At 66.3% G+C, this 18,425-nt stretch overlaps 2 protein-coding genes across 2 annotated transcripts in view; both read left to right on the forward strand.

The window, feature by feature from the left end:
* LOC128788503 (collagen alpha-1(I) chain-like) overlaps positions 1-10,559 on the forward strand; it is a 12,520-nt gene extending 1,961 nt beyond the window's left edge. Inside the window, exons 3-10 of the mRNA XM_053943567.1 lie at positions 111-169; positions 279-363; positions 2,935-3,043; positions 4,025-4,150; positions 5,307-5,388; positions 6,223-6,704; positions 9,505-9,634; positions 10,462-10,559. Of these exons, the coding sequence (XP_053799542.1) occupies positions 111-169; positions 279-363; positions 2,935-3,043; positions 4,025-4,150; positions 5,307-5,388; positions 6,223-6,704; positions 9,505-9,634; positions 10,462-10,559 (1,171 nt within the window). The remainder of the gene's footprint in view (positions 1-110; positions 170-278; positions 364-2,934; positions 3,044-4,024; positions 4,151-5,306; positions 5,389-6,222; positions 6,705-9,504; positions 9,635-10,461) is intronic.
* CPT1B (carnitine palmitoyltransferase 1B) overlaps positions 10,451-18,425 on the forward strand; it is an 11,506-nt gene continuing 3,531 nt past the window's right edge. Inside the window, 13 exon segments of the mRNA XM_053943568.1 lie at positions 10,451-10,968; positions 11,049-11,188; positions 11,612-11,783; positions 13,448-13,549; positions 13,630-13,767; positions 14,292-14,369; positions 14,463-14,570; positions 15,143-15,227; positions 15,320-15,515; positions 16,298-16,483; positions 17,221-17,326; positions 18,100-18,184; positions 18,187-18,276. Coding sequence (XP_053799543.1) covers positions 10,828-10,968; positions 11,049-11,188; positions 11,612-11,783; positions 13,448-13,549; positions 13,630-13,767; positions 14,292-14,369; positions 14,463-14,570; positions 15,143-15,227; positions 15,320-15,515; positions 16,298-16,483; positions 17,221-17,326; positions 18,100-18,184; positions 18,187-18,276 — 1,627 coding nt within the window. The 5' untranslated portion in view covers positions 10,451-10,827.

Below are 18,425 nucleotides of genomic sequence, written 5' to 3' on the forward strand. Positions count from 1 at the left end.
CCCATGTCCCCATATCCTGGGATCCCCCCCTGTCCCCATATCCTGGGATCCCCCCCTGTCCCCACCCCTGTCCCTCCCCGTGTCCCCTCTGAGCCCCTCTCTCCCCTCAGGGACCTGCTGGAGGCCACCCCGTCCCCGGTGGTCTTCTGCCACAACGACGTGCAGGAGGGTGAGTGCCACCCCCGTGTCCCCCAAACCCCCGATGCCCCAGACCCCCCGGAATCCCCCAGACCCCCCGGAATCCCCCAGACCCCCCAACGCCGATGCCGACCCCGCAGGGAACATCCTGCTGCTGGCGGGGCGCGAGGGCTCCTCGGACAGCCTCATGCTCATCGACTTCGAGTACAGCAGCTACAACTACCGGTGGGCTGGGGGTCCCGGGGGGGTTTGGGGGGTCCCAGGGGGTTTGGGGTCCCTGGGGGGGTTTGGGGGATCCCTGGGGGTCCCTCAAACTCCTTAATCCCACTGGGATTTGGGGCTTCCCGTTCATGTTCCACAGTCCCAGTGGGATTTGGGGTCTCCTGGTCACCACTCTCTGCTCCTGGTGGGATTTTAGGGGGTCCCCGAGGGCTTTGGGGTCCCTGGGGGGGTTTGGGGGATCCCTGGAGGTCCCTCACATTCCATGATCCCACTGGGATTTGGGGGTTTCCCGCTCATATTCCGTGGTCCTGGTGGGATTTGGGGTCACTCTGTAACCACTCTCTGCTCCTGGTGGGATTTTAGGGGGTCCCTGAGGGGTTTGGGGTCCCTGGGAGGTGTTGGGGGATCCCTGGGGGTCCCTCACATTCCATAATCCCATTGGGATTTGGGGGCTTCACACTTATATTCCGTGGTCCTGGTGGGATTTGGGGTCTCCCCGTCACCACTCCCTATTCCTGGTGGGATTTTAGGGGGTCCCTGAGGGGTTTGGGGTCCCTGGGGGGATTTGGGGGCTTCACACTCATATTCCATGGTCCCGGTGGGATTTGGGGTCTCCCCGTCACCACTCCCTACTCCTGGTGGGATTTTAGGGGATCCCCGAGGGGTGTGGGGTCCCTCACACTCCATAATCCCACTGGGATTTGGGGGCTTCCCACTCATATTCCGTGGTCCCAGTGGGATTTGGGGTTTTCCCGGCACCACTCCCTGCTCCTGGTGGGATTTGGGGACCCCACAAGTCGCTGTTCCGGGTGGGATCTGGGGTCCCTCCATCCCTCCGTGACCCCGGTGGGATTTGGGGTTTCACCTCTCTGCTCCATGACCCCGGTGGGATTTGGGGTTTCACCTCTCTGCTCCATGACCCCGGTGGGATTTGGGGTTTTACCTCTCTGCTCCATGACCCCGGTGGGATTTGGGGTTTCACCTCTCTGTTCCATGACCCCGGTGGGATTTGGGGTTTCACCTCTCTGCTCCATGACCCCGGTGGGATTTGGGGTCTCACCTCTCTGCTCCATGACCCCGGTGGGATTTGGGGTTTCACCTCTCTGCTCCATGACCCCGGTGGGATTTGGGGTTTCACCTCTCTGCTCCGTGACCCCGGTGGGATTTGGGGTTTCACCTCTCTGCTCCGTGACCCCGGTGGGATTTGGGGTTTCACCTCTCTGCTCCATGACCCCGGTGGGATTTGGGGTTTCACCTCTCTGCTCCATGACCCCGGTGGGATTTGGGGTTTCACCTCTCTGCTGCATGACCCCGGTGGGATTTGGGGTTTCACCTCTCTGCTCCATGACCCCGGTGGGATTTGGGGTCTCACCTCTCTGCTCCATTACCCCGGTGGGATTTGGGGTCTCACCTCTCTGCTCCATGACCCCGGTGGGATTTGGGGTTTCACCTCTCTGCTCCATGACCCCGGTGGGATTTGGGACCCCCGCTCCACACTCCCAATGGGATTTGGGGCTTTAATCCCCTCTCCATCATCCCGTTGGGATTTTGGGATGCCTCTCCCCACTCCATGATCTCTGTGGGATTTGGGACCCCCTGTTCCCTTTCCACACTCCCAGTGGGATTTGGGACCCCCTGTTCCCTTTCCACGCTCCCAGTGGGATTTGGGGCTCCCCTTAGGGGCTCCTGGTGGGTTTGGGGTCCCAGTGGGGTCAGTGCTGATCCCATGGCGGGTTTGGGGTCCCAGTGGGGTCAGTGCTGATCCCACAGTGGGTTTGGGGCCGCAGTGGGGTCAGTGCTGATCCCTATTGGGTTTGGGGCCGCAGTGGGGTCAGTGCTGATCCCTATTGGGTTTGGGGCCGCAGTGGGGTCAGTGCTGATCCCACAGTGGGTTTGGGGTCCCAGTGGGGTCAGTGCTGATCCCTATTGGGTTTGGGGCCGCAGTGGGGTCAGTGCTGATCCCACAGTGGGTTTGGGGTCGCAGTGGGGTCAGTGCTGATCCCACAGTGGGTTTGGGGTCCCAGTGGGGTCAGTGCTGATCCCACAGTGGGTTTGGGGCCGCAGTGGGGTCAGTGCTGATCCCATGGCAGGTTTGGGGCCGCAGTGGGGTCAGTGCTGATCCCACAGTGGGTTTGGGGCCGCAGTGGGGTCAGTGCTGATCCCTATTGGGTTTGGGGCTGCAGTGGGGTCAGTGCTGATCCCTATTGGGTTTGGGGTCCCAGTGGGGTCAGTGCTGATCCCACAGTGGGTTTGGGGTCCCAGTGGGGTCAGTGCTGATCCCACAGTGGGTTTGGGGTCCCAGTGGGGTCAGTGCTGATCCCACAGTGGGTTTGGGGTCCCAGTGGGGTCAGTGCTGATCCCACAGTGGGTTTGGGGTCCCAGTGGGGTCAGTGCTGATCCCTATTGGGTTTGGGGCCGCAGTGGGGTCAGTGCTGATCCCTATTGGGTTTGGGGCCGCAGTGGGGTTCAGCACTGACCCCATGGCAGGTTTGGGGCCGCAGTGGGGTTCAGCACTGACCCATGGCGGGTTTGGGGCCGCAGTGGGGTGACGTGTGCGCTCCCCACCCCACACAGGGGCTTTGACCTGGGCAATCACTTCTGCGAGTGGGTTTACAGCTACAGCCGCGAGGGCTGGCCCTGCTTCCAGGCACGCCCCGAGCACTACCCCAGCCGCCAGCAGCAGGTGGGGCCGCGGCCGGGGGGCTGGGGGGGCCTGGGGGGGCCCTGGGGGCCGGGAGGGGTCCCTTAGAGGGGTCCCTTGGGGCTGAGGGGGTCCCTTGGGGCCGGGGGGTTCCTTTGGGGGTCCTTTTGGGTCCCTTGGGGCTGAGGGGGTCCCTTGGGGCCGGGAGGGGTGCCTTTGGGGTCCCTTGGGGCTGGGGTGTCCCTTTGGGGGTCCCTTTGGGGTCCCTTGGGGCTGAGGGGGTCCCTTGGGGCCGGGGTGTTCCTTTGAGGGTCCCTTGGGGCTGGGGGGTCCCTTTGGGGTCCCTTGGGGCCGGATGAGTCCCTTGGAGGGGTCCCTTGGGGCTGAGGGGGTCCCTTGGGGCCAGGGGGTTCCTTGGGGGTCCCTTTGGGGTCCCTTGGGGCTGAGGGGGTCCCTTGGGGCCGGGGGGTTCCTTTGGGGGTCCCTTTGGGTCCCTTGGGGCTGAGGGGGTCCCTTGGGGCCAGGGGGTTCCTTTGGGGTCCCTTTGGGGTCCCTTGGGGCCGGGGTGTCCCTTTGGGGGTCCTTTGGGGCTGGGGGGTCCCTTGGGGCCGGGGTGTCCCTTTGGGGGTCCTTTGGGGGGGTCCTGAGGGGGTCCCTTGGGGCCGGGAGGGGTGCCTTTGGGGTCCCTTGGGGCTGGGGTGTCCCTTTGGGGGTCCCTTTGGGGTCCCTTGGGGCTGAGGGGGTCCCTTGGGGCCGGGGTGTCCCTTTGGGGGTCCCTTTGGGGTCCCTTGGGGCTGAGGGGGTCCCTTGGGGCCGGGGGGTTCCTTTGGGGGTCCCTTTGGGGTCCCTTGGTGCCAGGGAGGTCCCTCGGAGGGGTCTCCGGGCGGGGGGTTGTTGGGGATCCTGGGGGGGTCCTTTGGGACCAGGACAGGGGTCTTTTGGGGCCGGGGGTGTCCCTTGGGGCTGGGGGGGTCCCTTTGGGGGTTTCTTTGGGGTCGCAGCCCCCTCCCCGTGCCCCCCCAGCTCCATTTCATCCGGCACTACCTGCGGGAGCGCAGGGGCGGGCGGGGCCCGGCGCGGCGGGAGGAGGAGGAGGGAGGAGGAGGAGGAGGAGGAGGAGGAGGAAGAGCTGCTGCGGGAGATCGAGCGGTAACGGGCGGGGGGCGCCGCTGGGGGGCGCTGCGCCCCTCCTCGGGGTCTCTGTGCCACTCCTGGGGTCCTCCCTGCCCTCATCTGGGGGTCTCTGTGCCACCTTTGGGGTCTCTGTGCCACCTTTGGGGTCTCTGTGCCACCTTTTGGGGTTTCTGCACCACTTTTGGGGTTTTCTGTGGCCCCGTTCAGGGTCTCTGTGCCACTTTTGGGGTCTCTGTGCCACTCCTGGGGTCCTCCCTGCCCTCATCTGGGGGTCTCTGTGCCACTTTTGGGGGTCTCTGTGGCCACCTTTTGGGGTTTCTGTGCCACTTTTGGGGTTTCTGTGGCCCTGTTTGGGGTCTTTGTGCCACTTTTGGGATTTCTGTGCCACTTTTGGGGGTTTTGTGCCATCTTTGGGGTTTCTGTGCCACTTTTGGGGATTTCTGTGGCCCTGTTTGGGGTCTCTGTGCCACTTTTGGTGTTTCTGTGCCGTTTACGGGGGCCTGGGACCCCACCTGGGGTCTCTGTGCCCCTTTTGGGGTCCCTGTACCTCTGCTGGGTCTCTGTGTCCCCATTTGGGGTCTCTATACCACTTTTGGGATCTCTGTGCCACTTTTGGGATTTCTGTGCCACTTTTGGGGTCTCTGTGGCCCCATTTGGGGTCTTTGTGGCCCCATTTGGGGTCTCTGTCCCTTTTGGGGCTCTCTGTGCCCCTTTTGGGCTCCCTGTACCTCTGCTGGGTCTCTGTGTCCCCTTTTGGGGACTCTGTGTCCCCATTTGGGGTCTCGGTGGCCCCATTTGGGGTTTTTGTCCTTTTTGGGGTCTCTGTGTCCCCGTTTGGGGTCTCTGTGGCCCCATTTGGGGTCTCTGTCCCTTTTGGGGCTCTCTGTGCCACTTTTGGGGTCCCTGTACCTCTGCTGGATCTCTGTGTCCCCATTTGGGGTTTTTGTCCCATTTGGGGTCTCTGTGGCCCCATTTGGGGTCTCTGTGCCACTTTTGGGGTTTCTGTGGCCCCAGTTGGGGTTTTTGTCCCTTTTGGGGTCTCTGTGGCCCCATTTGGGGTCTCTGTGACCCCATTTGGGGTTTCTGTCCCTTTTGGGGCTCTCTGTGCCCCTTTTGGGGTGCCTGGGGGCAGTTTTGGGGTCTCACTCCCCCCATTTCCCCCCCCCCCCAGCTTTGCCCTGGCCTCCCACTTCTTCTGGGGGCTGTGGTCCGTGGTGCAGGCCAAGATCTCCACCATCCACTTCGGCTACCTGGTGAGCCTGGGGGGCTCCTGGGGGGCTGCACCCCCGAACCCCCTTTTATCCCTTGCCCTGCCTTCCCCCAGGTTTTCACCCTTTTCCCCCTTTTTTCACCCATTTCTCCCCGTTTCCCCCTCCTTTTTTCCCCTTTTCTCCCCTCGTTTTTCCTCCTTTATTCCCCTGATTTCCTTTCCCTCCCCATTTCTCCCCTTTTTTTTCCTCTTTTCCCGATTTCCCCCCCGGTTTTCTCCCCCTTTTTTCCCACTTTTTTGCCCCATTTTCCCCTTTTATCCCTCCCCTTTATCCCTTTTATTCCCTTTCCTCCCCCCCCACCCTGATTTCCCCCCGGTTTTCCCCCTTTTTTCCCAATTTCCCCCCTTTTTCCCTCCCCTTTATCCCCCTTCCCCCCCGGTTTTCCCCCCGGTTTTCCCCCCATTTCCCCCCCCCCCCGTTTTTCCCCCCCATTCCCCCCCGCCATTTTCCCCCCCCCCATTTCCCCCCCCCATTTTCCCCCCTTCCCCCCTTTTTTCCCCCGTTTTCCCCCCCCATTTCCCCCCCTTTTTCCCCCCCTTTTCCCCCCCTTTTTCCCCCATTTCCCCCCATTTCCCCCCCATTTCCCCCCATTTCCCCCCCTTTTCCCCCCTTACCCCCCATTTCCCCCCTTTTTCCCCCATTTCCCCCAATTTCCCCCAATTTCCCCCATTTTTCCCCAATTTCCCCATTTCCCCCCCTTTTCCCCCCCTTTTCCCCCCCTTTTCCCCCCCTTTCCCCCCCATTTTTCCCCATTTTCCCCCCGTTTTTCCCCCATTTTTCCCCATTTTTCCCCTTTTCCCCCGTTTTTTCCCCCAGGACTACGCCCAGAGCCGTTTCCAGGCTTATTTCCAGCACAAGGCTCGCTGCTCCTGAGGGGATCCCCCAAATCCTGCCCCCCCCAGGCCCCCCCCCCCCCTTTGGGGGGCGTTGGGACGGTTTGGGGGGTTCACAACGGTTTGGGGGGCCCTGACAGTTTGGGGGGGGGGGGGCACCACAACGGTTTGGGGGGGGCTGAGACCCGGGACCACCCCCACCCCCCCGGGAAGGGTGGGATTTGGGGGCCGTGGGGACCCCCAAATCCGCACCCCTGGCCAGTATCGGGGGTTTGGGGTGGGTCTGGGGGGGTTTTGGGGTGTCGCAGAGGGGGTGGGGGACCCCTGTTTGTACCTCAGTGCCCCCCGCCCGCAGATCTGGGGCCGGGGGGCTCCCGGGGCCCCCCCGTTCCGACAGCAGAATGTAAAAGTCAGACCAATAAAGCCGCGCTGGGGCCGGCGCTCGAGTCCTCCTTCCCAAATCCCGCCCCAAATCCCAACCCTCAAATTCCCTCCTTCCCAAATCCCGCCCCAAATCCCAACCCTCAAATTCCCTCCTTCCCAAATCCCAACCCTTCAAATTCCCCCTCCTTCCCAAATCCCGCCCCAAATCCCAACCCTCAAATTCCCTCCTTCCCAAATCCCGCCCCAAATCCCAGCCCTCAAATTCCCCCTTCCCAAATCCCAACCCTTCAAATTCCCCCTCCTTCCCAAATCCCAACCCTTCAAATTCCCCCTCCTTCCCAAATCCCAACCCTCAAATTCCCTCTTCCCAAATCCTGCCCCAAATCCCAACCCTCAAATTCCCTCCTTCCCAAATCCCAACCCTTCAAATTCCCCCTCCTTCCCAAATCCCGCCCCAAATCCCAACCCTTCAAATTCCCCCTCCTTCCCAAATCCCGCCCCAAATCCCAATCCTCAAATTCCCTCCTTCCCAAATCCCGCCCCAAATCCCAACCCTCAAATTCCCCCGCCCCAAATCCCAACCCAAATCCCAACCCTCAAATTCCCTCCTTCCCGAATCCCAACCCTCAAATTCCCTCTTCCCAAATCCCGCCCCAAATCCCAACCCTCAAATTCCCTCCTTCCCAAATCCTTCCCCAAATCCCAACCCTCAAATTCCCTCCTTCCCAAATCCCGCCCCAAATCCCAACCCTCAAATTCCCCCTTCCCAAATCCCGTCCTAAGTCCCGCCCTTCAAATTCCCCCGCCCCAAATCTCAGCCCCCAAATTCCCCCTTCCCAAATCCCTCCCCAAATCCCAACCCTCAAATTCCCTCCTTCCCAAATCCCAACCCAAATCCCAACCCTTCAAATTCCCTCCTCCCCAAATGTCACCCCCCCAAATTCCCCCTTCCCAAATCCCGCCCTAAATCCCGCCCTAAGTCCCGGCCTTCGAATTCCCCCTCCCCAAATCCCACCCCAAAATCCCGCCCTAAATCTCACCCCTGCAAATTCCCCCTCCCCAAATCCCACCCCAATATCCCGCCCTAAATCTCGCCCCTTCGAATTCCCCCTCCCCAAATCCCACCCCAATATCCGCCTTCCCCAAATCCCGCCCCCAAATTCCCGACTGTTCCTTCTGCCCCCTCCCCAAATCCCACCCCCAAAATCCTCCCCTCCCCAAATCCCAGACCTCTAAACGCCCCCTCCCCAAATTCCCACCTCTTCCTCCCCCCTCCCCAAATCCGCCCCCCCGGGACCCCCCAATCGCCGTGGGGCAGAGGGGGGAGGGGCTGTGGGGGACAAGGGACACGGGGGGTGACATGGGGGGGGTGCGGGGGGGCACTTTGGGGTGGGGGTCCCGGGTGCTGCAGACCCCTCCCCTGTCCCTTCAGGGTGGGGACAGGGAGGTGACAGCCAGGACAGGGGTCAGGGAATGGGCAGGGGACAGGGAGGTGACAGCTAGGTGACAGCCAGGACACCGAGCAGGGGACAAGGGGACAGGGAGGTGACAGCTAGGTGACAGCCAGGACACCGAGCAGGGGACAAGGGGACAGGGAGGTGACAGCCCGAACACCGGGCAAGGAGCAGGCGGGTGACAACCAGAGCATGGGCAGGGGACAAGCGAGTGACAGAGCACGGGTAGGGGACAGCCAGGGCACCTGGCAGGGAATGGGCAGGTGACACTCAGGGTGACGGGCAGGTGACAAGTGGGACGGGGGCCAGAGGTCGGGCAGGTGACAGCCAGGGGCAGGTGACAGGCAGGGCACGGGGACAGGGACAGCGGCCACTGCCCCGGGCACGGACACGCGGAGCCCCCGGACCTCGGGCAGAGCCGCTGTCCCTGTCCCCAGGATGCGTGTCCCTGTCCCGGGTCCGTGTCCTGGTCTGTACGTCCCTGACGCGGGTCCCTGTCCCGGGATGTGTCCCTGTCCCGTGTGTGTGTCCCTGTCCCGAGATGTGTCCCTGTCCCGGGATGTGTCCCTGTCCCGAGATATGTCCCTGTCCTGTGTGTGTGTTCCTGTCCCGGGTCCCTGTCCCAGGTGCGGGTCCCTGTCCCGGGATGTGTCCCTGTCCCGTGTGTGTCCCTGTCCCGTGTGTGTCCCTGTCCCGGGTCCCTGTCCCAGGTGCGGGTCCCTGTCCCGGGATGTGTCCTGGTCTGTATGTCCCTGACGCGGGTCCCTGTCCCGGGATGTGTCCCTGTCCCGGGTCCCTGTCCCAGGTGCGGGTCCCTGTCCCGGGATGTGTCCTGGTCTGTATGTCCCTGACGCGGGTCCCTGTCCCGGGATGTGTCCCTGTCCCGGGTCCCTGTCCCAGGTGCGGGTCCCTGTCCCGGGATGTGTCCTGGTCTGTATGTCCCTGACGCGGGTCCCTGTCCCGGGATGTGTCCCTGTCCCGAGTCCCTGTCCCAGGTGCGGGTCCCTGTCCCGGGATGTGTCCCTGTCACAGGACGTGGGTCCCCGCTGTCCCCACTGTCCCCCCGGGGTGACGCTCCGTGGCCCGGGCTGTTGATGCCGCCCTATCCCCGGGGATGCCCGTGCTGTCCCGGGATGTCCAGCCCTGTCCCGGGACGGGGACCCCCGGGGAGTCCTTGTCCCGACACGTCGCTGTCCCCCGGCCGGGGATTCCTGTCGCATTCCCGGGGTGTCACTTTCCCCCGGGACACCGGTCCGTGTGCCGGGACCCGGGTCCCCCCGGCTGTCGCGGTCCCCGTCCCGGGGCTGCCGCCGCCCGTCCCGGCGTGTCGGGGTCCCCCCCGGGTGTCGCGGTCCCCCCGGGGGCGGAGCGGGCCCGCCCGGCCCCGCCGGTGTCCGGTTACCGGCTGGCGGCTGCCGCGGCCGCAGGAGCCGCCGTCCCGCGGAGCCGCGGCCCCCGCGCTGCCCACGCAGGTACCGGGCCCCGGGGAGGGGGCGCGCACGGGACCCACGCGCGGGGAGCCCCGCGGGGGCGGCGGCAGCGCGGGGGGAACCCCCGGTACCGGCAACCCCCCCCACCCCCCGTCCCTCCCGCGGCGTCGCGCCCGGTACCGGCTCCCACGCGTGTCCGTGGGGAGCGACCCCCGCCTGGCCGGGGGTCCCCACCGCGGGTCCCCGGGCCGTGTCCCCTCCGGGGGTCCGGCCCCGCCGCCCCGGAGCGCGGCCCGGCCCCACGCGGGGGCTGCGGGGCCGCGGCGGGGCCGCCCCGGGCTCGGCGGCCCCGGAGCCGCGGTGACCTTGGGCGGGGGGACACGGCGGGAGTGTCCCCGGTGCCACCCACCGCGGGGACACGCGGGGACACGGCTCGCGGGACAGGGTGGGCAGGGCCGGGCCGTGCCCCGGGGCCCTGCGGGGTGACACGGGGCGGTGGCGCACACCCGGGCAGTGCCCGTGCCGCTGCCGGGCCGGGGATGTGCATTCACGGTGCCGTGCCGTGCCGTGCCGGGCCAGGCCGTGCCGTGGGGTGGCACCGGCGCCGTGCCGGGCCAGGTGACACAGCGGCGAGCCGTGGGGCACAGTGGTGGCGCCACGCGGTGCAGAGGGCACGGCGACCCCGCTGTGATCGGGGGGTGGCTGTCACCCTCAGCCCAAGGCCACCGTGGGAAAGGTCCCCGTGCTGGGGACAGGGGGGTCACCCCCCGACGCCCCTGGGCGTGCCCACAACGGGGGGGGGGGGGGGTCCCAGAGCTGTGGGGGGGGGGGGGCTTTGTGCCCCCCCCCCCCGGAGCGGGGAGGTCTCCGGGGACCCCCGTGGTGACACAGGGACTCGGTGTCACCCCGGGGCCCCCCGGCCGTGTCCGTGCAGCCTCTGCCGCGTTCCCGCAGGGGACACGGGGCAGGGGTACAGCGTGTGCCAGGCGCTGGGGTCCGGCAGGTCCGGGCTGTCCCCGATGTCCCCTCTGGGGCCGCGCTGGCGGCGGTGACAGCGCTGACCCTTCCCTCAGTGGGCACCGGGCCAGCAGCGCCGCGTGACGCGGCCTGGGGGGCTCCCGCGGGCCACCGCCGGGCTGGCACCGCCCCCGGGGGACACCGGGGAGGACACCCACCGCCCCGGGGTCCCCCCTCCGCCCCGGGGTCCCCCCTCCGCCCCGGGGTCCCCTGTCGGTGGCAGGCGGCCCGTGCCGGGGGGTGGCCGTCCCCGCGCCCATCGCCCCGGTGTCCCCCCGCAGGTGCCACCGGCGGGTCTCCAGGATGGCGGAGGCCCACCAGGCCGTGGCCTTCCAGTTCACGGTCACCCCCGAGGGCTTGGACTTCCACCTGAGCCGCGAGGCCGTGCGCCAGCTCTACCTGGCCGCCGTCCACTCGTGGAAAAAGCGCTTGGTCCGCGCCAAGGTGGGCTCGGCCGCCCGCGCCCCCTCCCCCGGCAGGGCCCCCCTCCCCCGGTCACCGCCGTGACGCCGCTGTGCCCACAGAACAGCTTCCTGACCGGCGTGTACCCCGCGTCGCCCTCCAGCTGGATGGTGGTGGTGATGGCCACCGCCGGCTCCTGCTACTGCCAGGTGGATCCGTCCCTGGGGCTCATCGCCCGCATCCAGCGCTGGCTGCCCCGCGGGTGAGCGGGGGGACGCGGCCCGAGGTCGCCGGGGTGGGCCGCCGGTCACCTGCCGTGCTGGGGACAACCCGCAGGGCCCCCTGGGGACGCCCCAAAGGCCGGCGTGGCCCGTGGGGGCTCCACGCTGCACATCCCCACCCCATCTGGGGGGTCGTCCCTCAAGGGGTCCCACCGCGCGGGCACAGCCCTGTCCCCACAGAGGGACCCCAACCCCCAGAAGGTGCAGGGGGCCTGCGACATCTCCATTTGGGGGCGTCCCTCAAGGGACCCCACTTGGGGACATCCCCGAGGGTCCCGCTCCACAGGCGCGGCCCCCACGTTCCCCGGGAATGCCGCCAGGGGCCCAGCCCTGCCTGGGGACATCTGCAGGGACCCCAGCCGGGCTGTCCCCAGCCCTGAGGCGTGTCCCCCGCGTGTCCCCAGCGAGGCGCTGACCCCCCAGGCGCAGACCGTGGTCAGCACCGTGGTGTTCTCCACGGGCGCGTGGCTGGCGGCCGTGCTGCTCTTCCGGAGGCTGCTCCGCCTGCTGCTCTCCTACCACGGCTGGATGTTCGAGCCCCACGGGCACATGAGCCGCAGCACCCGGCTCTGGATTGTGAGCGGCACCCGCGCCGGGAGCGCCGGGACGTGTGGGGAGATGCGGGAGCTGTGGGAGCACCGGGAGACGTGGGAACTTTGGGAGATGCGGGAGCTTTGGGAGATGTGGGGACTTTGGGAGCTTTGGGAGATGTGGGGACTTTGGGAGCTTTGGGAGATGTGGGGACTTTGGGAGCTTTGGGAGATGTGGGGACTTTGGGAGCTTTGGGAGATGTGGGGACTTTGGGAGATGCGGGAGCTGCGGGAACTGTGGGAGCTGAGGGAAATTTGGGAGATGTGGGGAGCTGTGGGGACTTTGGGAGATGCAGGAACTGCAGGAACTTTGGGAGCTGAGGGAAATTTGGGAGATGGGTGGAGCTGTGGGAAATGTGAGGGCTTTGGGAGATGCAGGAGCTGCGGGAACTTTGGGAGCTGAGGGAAATTTGGGAGCCGTGAGAGCTTTGGAAGCTGTGGGAACTTTGGGAGATGCAGGAGCTGCAGGAACCGTGGGAGCTGAGGGAAATTTGGGAGCTCTGGGAGCACCGGGATATGTGGGAGCCGTGGGAGCTTTGGAAGCTGTGGGAACTTTGGGAGATGCAGGAGCTGCGGGAACTTTGGGAGCTGAGGGAAATTTGGGAGCTCTGGGAGCACCGGGAGATGTGGGAGCTGTGGGGACTTTGGGAGATGCAGGAGCTGCAGGAACTGTGGGAGATGTGGGGAGCTGTGGGAGATGTGGGGACTTTGGGAGCTTTGGGAGATGCAGGAACTTTGGGAGCTGAGGGAAATTTGGGAGATGTGGGAGCTTTGGAAGCTGTGGGAACTTTGGGAGATGCAGGAGCTGAGGGAAATTTGGGAGCTGAGGGAAATTTGGGAGCCGTGGGAGCTTTGGGAGATGTGGGGAGCTGTGGAAGATGTGGGAACTTCAGGAGCCGTGGGAGCCTTGGGAGATGTGGGAGCCGTGGGAGCTTTGGGAGCTTTGGGAGCCGTGGAGGCTGTGCATGCTGTGGGAGCTGTGAGAGCCATTTGAGTTATGGGAGGGAAACTCTGGGAGTCCTGGGAGATGAGGGAGTTTTGGGAACTGTGGGAGCAATGGGAGATATGGGAGCCTTTGGAGCTTTGGGTGCTGTGGCAATTTTGGGTGCCATGGGTGCCGTGGGAGTTGTGGGAGCTGTTGGAGCTGTGGCTGGTGTGGGAGCTGTGGGAGTTTTGGGTGCTGTGGATGCCATGGGAGCTGTGGGAGCTGTGGCTGGTGTGGGAGCTGTGGGAGTTTTGGGTGCTGTGGATGCCATGGGAGCTGTGGGAGCTGTGGCTGGTGTGGGAGCTGTGGGAGTTTTGGGTGCTGTGGATGCCATGGGAGCTGTGGGAGCTGTGGCTGGTGTGGGAGCCTTTGGAGATGTAGAAACCATGGGAGCTGTGGGAACTCGGGGAGCTGTGGGAGCTGTGGGAACCTCGGGTGCTTTGGGAACCGGGAGCTTTGGCTGCCGTGGCAGCCACGGATGCCGTGGGAGCTGCGGCTGGTGTGGGAGCTTTGGGTGCCGTGGGTGCCGTGGGAGTTGTTGGAGCTCTGGGAGCCCTTAGCCGTGGGTGCCTGGAGTTCTTTGGGAGCTGCGGGAGCCGTGGATCCTCACTCCATCCCTCCTCCTCCTCCTCCTCTTCCTCCTCCTCCTGCTGCTGCTCCCGCAGGCGCTGATGAAGATCATGTCCATCCGCAAGCCCCTTCTCTACAGCTTCCAGAGCTCCCTTCCCAAGCTCCCGGTGCCCCCCGTGAAAGCCACCGTCGCCCGGGTACGCCACCCCCGTGGGGCTGGGGGGCCCGTGGGGTGACCGGCCGCGGCAGTGGGGTCACCCCGTGTCCCCTCCCGCAGTACCTGGAGTCGGTGCGGCCGCTCCTGGACGATGACAAGTACCTGGAGATGGCGGCGCTGGCCAAGGAGTTCCAGGAGAAGACGGCGCCGCGGCTCCAGCGGTACCTGCGCCTCAAGTCCTGGTGGACAACCAACTATGTGAGTGTGGGGTCACCTGGGGACAGCGGGGACCCCGCAGCCTTTGGGGCGGTGGCCTCGGAACTGGTGTCCCCTCCCAGCAGCATGAGGAGGGATTTGGGATCTCCTGGGTGTCCCGGCTGGAGCAGTAGGGGCAGAGGATCCCGTACCCATTCACTGTCCCCTCTTTCTGTCCCTGTTTCCTGTCCCTTTCACCTGTCCCCATCCCTGTTCCTTCCCCCATCTCCTTTCCTTGTCCCTGTCTCCTAACCCTTGTCCCTGTCCCCCATTCCTGTCCCCATCCCCGTTCCTGTCCCCTGTCCTTGTCCCTGTCCCATCCCCCTGTCTCCTGTCCCCGTTCCTTGTCTCCATCCCTGTTCCTGCCCCTGTCCCCTCTCCCTTGTCCCTGTCCCTTATCCCATGTCCCCCTCCCTGTGGCTTTTCGCGGTTGCCTCTCTCCATCGCTGTCCCTGTGCTCTCGTCCTCCCGCTGTCCCCGCTGTCCCCGCTGTCCCCTGTCCCCTGTCCCTGTCCCCGTTCCCGCAGGTCAGTGACTGGTGGGAGGAGTACATTTACCTGCGCGGCCGCAGCCCCCTCATGGTCAACAGCAACTACTACGCCATGGTAAGGGGTGGTAGGGGGCTGGGGGACCCCCAACCCCCCCCCGGGGACCCCCCCGGCACCACCCGCGACACGCGCCGTGTCCCCTGTCCCCAGGATTTCCTGTACGTGACCCCCAGCCCCATCCAGGCCGCGCGGGCGGCCAACGCCGTGCACTCCATGATACTCTACCGGCGGCGGCTGGACCGGGGCGAGATCCCCCCGGTGAGGGGCAACCGGGGGCCCGGGGGGCTTGGGGGGGGTCCAGGGGGTCCCATGGGGCGGGGGGTCCCGGGGGGAGGGAGGTGAGGTTGTACCGGAGGCGGCTGGACTGGGGGAGATCCCCCGGTGAGGGAGAACTGGGGGGGCCCAGTGGAGCTGGGGGGTCCCATGGGGTTGGAGGTCCCAGGGGGGTCCCGTGAGGCTGGGAGAGCTGGGAGTGCGGTGGAACTGAGGGGTTTGGGGGTCCCAGGGGCTGGGGGAGGTGGGGGGCTCCCAGGGGGCTGGGGGAGTTAAGGGGGGGTCACATGGGGCTGGGGGTGTGGGGGGTCCCAGGGGTCTGGGGGATCCTGGGGCTCCCGTGGGGCTGAGGGAGCTGTGTGGATCCCATGGATTTTGGGGGTCCTGGGAGAGCTCTGTGGGGCGGAAGCAGGGCGGTGTCACCATGGGGTGGCGGGGGGCCCGGACCCGGGGGGGGGGGGGGGTGACAGCGGCAGAGATGGGGACACAGACCCCCCCCGACCCCCCCTGACCCGTGTCCCCCCCCCCCGACCCCCCCTGACCCGTGTCCCCCCCAGATGATGGCCCTGGGCGTGGTGCCCATGTGCTCGTACCAGTCGGAGCGGATGTTCAACACCACCCGCATCCCGGGAAAGGAGACGGGTACGGGGCCGGGGGGCGGGGGGGGGGGGGGGGGGCGGTGGTCCCGGGGGGGGTCCCCGCCGCCCTGAGCCCCCCGTGCCCCCCCCCCCCAGACACGCTGCTGCACCTGGCGGACAGCAAACACCTGGCCGTGTACCACAAGGGCCGCTACTACAAGGTGTGGCTGTACTACGGGGGGCAGCTGCTGCCGCCCGCCGACCTGGAGATGCAATTCCAGAGGATCCTGGATGATCCCTCACCCCCCCAGCCCGGGGAGGAGCGGCTGGCGGCGCTCACCGCCGGGGAAAGGTGTGCGGGCACCGGGAATGGTGGGAATGGTGGGCACACCGCGGAGCTCCGGGAATAACGGGGGTGTTGGGCATGCTGGGAATTCCGGGAACACTGGGGACACTGGAGACGTGGAATTACCGGGAACTCCCAGGAATAACGGGGATAATGGGGAGACGGGGATGCTGGGCACCTGGGAACTCTGGGGATAATGGGGGACACTGGGCACCTGGAAATACCTAGAGCTCCAGGAATACTGGGAATAATGGGGTGTTGGGCATACTGGGGTGCTGGGAACTCTGGGAACACTGGGAAAAATGGGGATACTGGGGACACTGGGCGCCTGGAAATACCGGAGAACTCCAGGAATGATGGGGATGTTGGGCATACTGGGATGCTGGGCACCTGGGAACTCCAGGGACACTGGGAATAATGGGAGTAATGGGAATATTTGGAATAATGGGGACACTAGGCACGGGAACTCTGGGAACACCAGGAATAATGGGGATGTTGGGTGTACTGGGAACACTGGGAACACTGGGAACTCCAGGAACGCTGGGAACACTGGCCATACTGGGGATGCTGGGCATAGTGGGCTCCTGGGAACTCCAGGAGGACTGGGCACACTGGGGATACTGGGAACACCGGGAGCACCGGGAACCCACCGGTGCGTCCTGTCCCCATCCCTGTCGCCCTGCGGGCACGGGGACACCCCCCATGGGTGGGGGGCTCAGAGGGTCATCGACGGCCCCGCCGTGGGGTCGAGGGGCGCCGGGCGCCCCGCGCTGACCGGGGCTGCGCAGGGTGCCGTGGGCCGAGGCGCGGGCGCGGTTCTTCAGCCGCGGCCCCAACAAGGCGGCCCTGGACGCCATCGAGCGCGCGGCCTTCTTCCTCACGCTGGACGAGGAGGAGCACGGCCACGAGCCCGCCCGGCCCGGCTGCATGGACGCCTACGCCAAGTCCCTGCTGCACGGCCGCTGCTACGACCGGTGCGCGCCCCAAAACCTGCCCCCGGTACCCACAGACACCCCAAATCCCCACCCAGCCCAGTCCCTGCTGCACGGCCGCTGCTACGACCGTGCGCGCCCCAAAACCTGCCCCCGGTACCCACAGACACCCCAAATCCCCACCCAGCCCAGTCCCTGCCACCCGCTGCTACGACTGTGCGCGCCCAAAACCTGCCCCTGAGACCCAAAACCTGCCCCCGGTACCCACAGACACCCCAAATCCCCACCCAGCCCAGTCCCTGCTGCACGGACACTGCTATGACCCCAAAACACCCGCACCCCAAAACACCCCCGGGCCTCCCCCCCAGCCCCTTTGAACCCCCCCCCCCACATCATCTCAGCCCCCCCAGACCCCATCACCCAAGTCCCTCCTGCCCTGCTGTGACCGATGGGCACCCAAAACCCTGCTGGGACCCCAAATCCCCCCCCCCCAGCACCTTCAGCACTCCCATCCTACAATCCCAGGCCCCAGACCCATTCCCAGACACCCCCAAGACACCCCAACACCATCAGCCCTCCAGCACCCCATCCCTGCTGCTCCACCCCCTGCGCGCACCCCAAAACCCCCCAGATCCCCCGAACCCTTCCAACCCCCCACCCTCCCCTGCCAGCTCCCCACATTCCCCCCCCTGCCCTCCCCCCCCTCGGTACCCTCTGCCCCCCAAACACCCCCCAAACACCCCCCAAATCCCCCCCAAACCCCCCGTGCCGCCCCCCAGCTGGTTCGACAAGTCCTTCACGCTGGTGGTCTACAAGAACGGCAAGGTCGGGGCCAACGCCGAGCACTCCTGGGCCGACGCCCCCATCGTGGGGCACCTCTGGGAGGTACCGGGGCGCGGGGACACCCCCATCGGGGGGGGGACACCCCCAGTGGGGCGGGGACACCCCCAGTGGGGCGGGGACACCCCCAGTGGGGCACTTCAGGGCTGAGGACCCCCGGCTGGTGACCCCACAGGGTGCCCCAAGGGCTGGGGACCCCTGCCAGGCACCCCCAGGCTGGGGACCCTCAGTTGGGGACCCCTGTAGGGCACCCCAAGGCTGGGGACCCCCGTTTGGGGGCAGGGAGGGGGGAAGATGTGGGGGTTCTGCCTGGGGGTGTGGGGTGAGGGTCGGGATTCTGGGGTGCTGGAGGGGCCCTGAGGGCTTGGAATGGGGGGGCCTGGGGGGCTCAGGGAGTTGGGGTGACGGGGGCTTTGGGGGACAGAGGGGTTCGAGGGGCTTGGGGGGCTGGGGGTGATCAGGGACGTTTGGAGGTCTTGGGGGTCTTGAGGATTTGGGGATTTGGGGTTTGGGGGGCCATGGAATTGGGGCCCAGGGGATTTGGGGATTTGGGTGTTGGAGGGTCATGGAATTGAGGGGTCGGGGAGCTCAAGGGTTGGGGGGCCATGGAATTGGGGGTCTGGGGGCCACAGAATTGGGTGATCGGGGGTCTTGGGAATTCGGGGTTGGGGGCTTGAGGGTCCTGGGGATTTGGGGTCCGGGCAGATCGTGGAATTGAGGCTCTGGGGGGTTATGGAGTTGTGGGGATGGGGGTTTGGGGGGCTGGGGGGGTCAATTCCCCCCCTCCCCCCAAGCCCAATGCCCCTTGTCCCCCCCAGTTCATGCTGGCCACGGACAAGTTCCAGCTGGGCTACACGGAGGGGGGGCACTGCAAGGGGGACCCCAGGCGGCAGCTGGCCCCCCCCAGCGCCTGCAGTGGGACATCCCCCCCGAGGTGGGTGACACGATGGACAGGGGCGGGGACAGCCTGGGGACAGGGGCGGGGACAGCTACAGGTGAGGGCACAGGTGAGGGTGCCACGCCGTGCCGTGTCCCCGGGGCGCGGCGGCCATCGAGGCGTCGCTGCGGGTGGCACGGGTGCAGGTTCAGGTGTGGCACAGGTTCGGGTGCGGGTGCCACGCCGTGCTACGCCGTGCCGTGTCCC

This window comes from Vidua chalybeata, chromosome 5 (genome assembly GCF_026979565.1).
Source record: "Vidua chalybeata isolate OUT-0048 chromosome 5, bVidCha1 merged haplotype, whole genome shotgun sequence".
Taxonomy (NCBI): Eukaryota; Metazoa; Chordata; class Aves; order Passeriformes; family Viduidae; genus Vidua; species Vidua chalybeata.